Genomic DNA, 5165 nt, shown 5'->3' with positions numbered 1-5165 from the left:
AAGCAGGTTTCTTCGGCTGCGAAGGTTTTTTCTTTTATGTTAAAAAAATTATACCGTGGCTTCAGCGTTCTAAACTGGTGCTGTACTTGCGTTGAGGGTTTTTCACTAAATGAGCCTTCAGTACTGTAAGTGCTAACCCTATCCGTACGTCTTGTTTTACTATCGTATCCATACAACCTGGGGAACTCTGTGCCACCACTTTCCAAAGAGGAAATTTACTCGTTAATCCAATCTATACGCTTCGCATTACAGTCTATTAAAATGATTTTTTGAGAAATACTGAAAGTTTCAAAGAGATCTTCGTACTAGGAGTATTCTAAAATGTGAACAATACAATCCCGGGGGTACAACAAAATGACCCCAGGGCGTACGGATAGGGTTTAAAAAATTCTACCTTGACTTCAGCGTTCTAAACTGGTGCGGTACTTGAGGGTTTTTCAGTAAATGAGCCTTCTGTACTGTAAGTGTTGACCCTATCCGTACACCCTGGGCTCATTTTGTACCCCCAGGATTGTATTCTTCGCATTTTAGAATACTTCTAGAGTGAAGATCTCTTTGGCACTTTCAGTATTTCTCAAAAAATCATTTTGCCAGACAGCCATGCAAAGCGTAGGGATCAGATTAAAAAGTAAATTTTCTTTTTGGAAAGTGGTGGCACAGAGTTCTCCACGTCGTATGGATACGATAGTAAAACACGACGTATGTGATAGGGTTAAGTGGTGTCACAGAGTTTCCCACGTCGTATGGATACGACAGTAAAACACGACGTACGGACAGGTTTAGAGAATATCCAGGTGACCAAAGCGCACCGCATCCTCCACCGTCTCAGGCAGCTGCCGGTTCCTCGTCTCGGGCAGCACCAGCGACAAAAGGGCAGCGGCGAAAGACACAGCTCCAAACACCAACATGGGGAAAGCAGCAGCGCTCTCAGCGCCTATAAGTTTACCCTGTGAGGGGGGGAAAAAAAGTTGACATTTTTAGTTAGTTTTAGTAAGAGTCTTACAGCACTTGCAACACAATAAGGTCATTTAAGTGCCGAAGACTAGAGGTGTTACAAGAGAGTAACAAACACAAAAAAGAAGGAGGGGAGATAAAGACAAATAGAAGTTTGATAGGAAAGAAGAAGCAAACCACACCAGAGCACCCACCAACCACCCACAAAAGTCGACTGTGCTAAACGAAAGAGAGAAAACCCTTCCACACAGCTGACCAGGGGGCGCAAACTCATGACATTTTGCAGCCACCTACTGGACTGCAAAGTAACAGCTGTGTGGAAGGGTTTTCTGTCTTTCATTTAGCACTAAACTGTAAACAGAACAGATCAGGAAACATTTTTTTTTTAAACTTGATTACAAGAACAGTACAAAACAGACAAAGTTAAAGTTCTTGAAAAATGTTGAGTAGTAAAAAATACAGATAACCATAAAGGCTCTTCCTAATCTGGAGACCGTCCAAGGTAGAGTGCTTGCCCCTCGAGTGAAAGAGCTAGCTCTATCTAAATACGGATAACCACAAATGGTCACTTTTAAGCACAAGGGGGCTATCACGAAAAATGCTGTTGTGATAAAATCGAAGGTAAAGTGTTCCCTCCTTGTTCAGTTTCTTTAAAAAACAAGGAGGGTTTCTTTATAACCAAACAAATATAAACACCAAAGAAATCAACCTTCTCCTATAGGTAGGGCAATGTCCATTTTTGGTGTAGGTCAAGATTTCTGGAAACCCCCGAAATCTGGGTTAGCCCACTAGTCCTTTAAAGCGACCAAATGCTCTTCCTAATCTGGAAAACTTCCAAGGTAAAGTTCTTGCCCCTCGTGGGAAAGAGCTAGCCCTATCTGCCTACACAAGCACGATTGGTTGATGGCTTCCAGTCTTTTATTCAGATTTTTCTGCCCTGGATCACATGGTAGGAAGGAGAGAGCAAGTGGCTTTCACAGACATGGGGAAAAAAAAATCTCATCCCAAGTGCTTGTTATACTAAACTTGTAAAAGACACCCTGGCAGGTTAAACTCTAAGAGTGCAACAGTTAAGTTTAGCCACTCCTATATAAATCTTCGTCTGAAATCAAAGAAACAGGTCAGGGAGGATAACAGATTATGTTTCAGAGGAAAGAAGAAACAAACCACACTAGAGTACCCGCCAACCACCCATGAGAAGCAGGAACAGGAGAAGAAAAGAAGAAATGAAGAAGAAATGAAGAAGAAGAAAAAGCTCTGAAGAAGAAGAAAAAGCTCTGTCAATCTATCAGGTCCACAACATATGGGGAGACAAAGTTGAGAATGTTCAACTCAAATGTCAAGTCAGTCATGTTATATCGATGTTTTTATTTTATTATTTTTTTATAGTAGAGGGTTTCACGACGCTCGCAACTGCATAAGGTCAAATGAGCGCCATAGGGTGGGTGTCAACAGAGAAGTCCTTACAGGGAATCAGACTTATTCTGCTCACCTCTCTGGCTTCAACAGCACAAAGTCTGCTTCGACTATCAAGGCATCCCGGAAATAGTGAGTCACAAGAGTGTAACAAACATACAAAAGAAATAGAGGAAATGACAATAGTAAGGATTGGGAAAGAAAAAGCAGCAGTTCCCTGTTGTAGATCAGGCACAGTTATGAGCGTGACATGATGAATCAGCCCATTTACAATTCTACTGTGCATGAACGAGAAATGTCCCCCCTTTGGGAATGGCCTAAAGACACTACAATCAGTGGCACTGCCCCCGGGGGGTTATATGGATGCGAGACGTGGAACCCATCTCAGATGTGCATAAAGATGACCCAGGTTTTCTTAAACAAGTGTCTGAGGAAGCTACTGAGGATCAGATTGACAGACAGGATCACCAACGAGGAAGTATTAAGAAGAACGAGACAGAGCCCAGTCAGAGATGATGTGGGAAGAAGGCGTTGACGATGGATTGGACACACTTTCAGGAAGTCGAGCAGCTGTACAACAAGGAAAGTGTTAGATTGGAACCCACAGGGTAAAAGATCAAGGGGAACACCACATGGAACTTGGAAAAGAGTCACGAAAATGGATGTACAGAAAAGTGGGAAGACGTGGAGTGACATCAAGCGACTAACTCAGGATAGGGAAAGGTGGAAAGTGTTTTTCGTGACCTATATCCTGACCTACGGTGAGAAAGGCAATGACGATGATGATGATGACCCACGAGAAACAGGGACAGGAGAAGAAAAGAAGAAATGAAAAAGAAAAAGCTCCGTCAACCTACCAGGTCCACAATGTATGGGGACACAACTCCTCCGAGAAGTTCGACAACGAAGCTGATTCCCATGGCAGAGTTACGGATGCTGGTGGGGAACAACTCACAGCCGTACACGTACATCACAGCGAAGGCCGCCGACGTGCCAAACTTTCCCACCATAACCAAGCCAAGGGAATATTTCTGAAACAAAATAGTTTAACAAGCTAGGTTGTTTTGTTTTTTTTCAAATGAAAGGTAGCATTTTCAAACAAGAACAAAATATTTTAAGCTTGCATTTTTTCAAATGGAAGGTTTCATTTTTTCAAATGGAAGGTTTCATTTTTTCAAATGGAAGGTTTCATTTTCAAACAAAAACATTTAAGCTTGTGGGGGTTTCTTAATGGAAGGTTGCACTTTCAAACAAAAATAAAATTGTTTAAGCTTGCATTTTTTTAAAATGGAAGGTTGCATTTTCAAACGGGAAGAAAATATTTTCAAGATTGTATATTTTAAAGGCATGCTTCGATTTTTTAAATACAAACAAAATATTTTAGGCTAATGAAGAAGGAATGTTCAAAGTTCAAATATGAACAAAAGATTTTTAAGCTTGCATTTTTTTAAGGGAAGGTTAAATTTTCAAACACATGATACAGTGAAGTTATATGTTAGTATAGATTGTGAAGCGCATAGAGCTTGCTGTTGAGCGGGGACTTGCGCTATACAAATGTGAAGCGTGCTGACAAAATGAGTTACTTCTCCGATTGAAGCCCTTAGAAAATAGATATATCACGTTTATAGGTGAAGTTTTTACTATTTATAAGTATGAAATAATAAAAGACAGGTTATAGTTAAAGAATACGGCATCAATTGAAAATCTAAAAATTGACCCTAATGTCGATTTTTTGCCAATATTTCTATTTGTAGATTGCGAGAAGTAACTCATTATATCAGCACGCCTCACAAATGCTACCTATTATTAGTTACATCAAACACTATTAAGAGTTTCATCATCTTCCTCCACCCACCTGATCACTCTCAGAGCCGAGGTAAATAGGGAAAGCCGACAGAAGAAAGCCCAGAGATCCCAGCATCATGCTGCAGCAGTAGAGCGGCTTCCTCCCAAACTTCTTGATGAAGCACAGGATGACGATGATGGCCACCGTCTCCACGACGCTGCTGAGTGTATAGCTCAGGTACAGGTTGCCACTCAGGTGTTCTACGTTCAGGCTGATGCCGTAGTAGCACATGTTCAGGGCAAATCTGGGGAAGTTTTCATTTAGTTTAAGTTAGAGCTTCTTAATCTTACTAGGTGCCCACTACGGATGGATCAGGCCGATCGCCCGACTCGATCGCCTGAAACTGAAAACAAGCATGTTTGTTTTAGAGGCGATCGAGTCGGGCTATCTGCACGAACGGCCGATCTCAACCGTAGTGAGCACCCCGTATAATGGCACTTGCCAGACTATAAGGTCATATAAGTGCCGAAGATTAGATGTGTTACAAGATAGTGACAAACCGCTCAGGTGTTCTACGTTCAGGCTGATGCCGTAGTAACACATGTTCAGCGCAAATCTGGGGAAGTCTTAGTTTAGTTTTGTTTTAGTTTTAGTAGAGGTTTAACTGCACTCGCAGCTTCATAATGTCATATGAGCGCCAAAAGATTAGAGGTGTTACAAGAGAGTAACAAACTGCTGAGATGTTCTACGTTCAGACTGATGCCATAGTAGCACATGTTCAGGGAAAATCTGGGGAAGTTTTCGTTTAGTTTTAGTAAGAGATTTTTGGCACTTGCAAACACTATCAGGTCATAGTTAGTTTTAGAAAGTGTTTTACGGCACTTGCAACACTGTAAGGTCATATAAGTGCCGAAGATTAGATTTGTTACAAGATAGTGACAAACCGCTCAGGTGCTCTACGTTCAGGCTGATGCCGTAGTAGCACATGTTCAGGGCAAATCTGGGGAAG

At 41.5% G+C, this 5165-nt stretch overlaps 1 protein-coding gene across 1 annotated transcript in view; it reads right to left on the bottom strand.

The window, feature by feature from the left end:
* Positions 1–703: 703 nt before the first annotated feature.
* LOC101861506 (organic cation transporter protein) overlaps positions 704–5165 on the bottom strand; it is a gene marked incomplete in the record, with an annotated part of 14930 nt that continues 10468 nt past the window's right edge. Inside the window, 3 exon segments of the mRNA XM_035969894.1 lie at positions 704–947; positions 3228–3401; positions 4226–4460. Of these exon segments, the coding sequence (XP_035825787.1) occupies positions 780–947; positions 3228–3401; positions 4226–4460 (577 nt within the window).

Source organism: Aplysia californica, unplaced genomic scaffold, assembly GCF_000002075.1.
Source record: "Aplysia californica isolate F4 #8 unplaced genomic scaffold, AplCal3.0 scaffold00193, whole genome shotgun sequence".
NCBI lineage: Eukaryota > Metazoa > Mollusca > Gastropoda > Aplysiida > Aplysiidae > Aplysia > Aplysia californica.
This window is presented reverse-complemented; position numbering and strand designations above follow the sequence as displayed.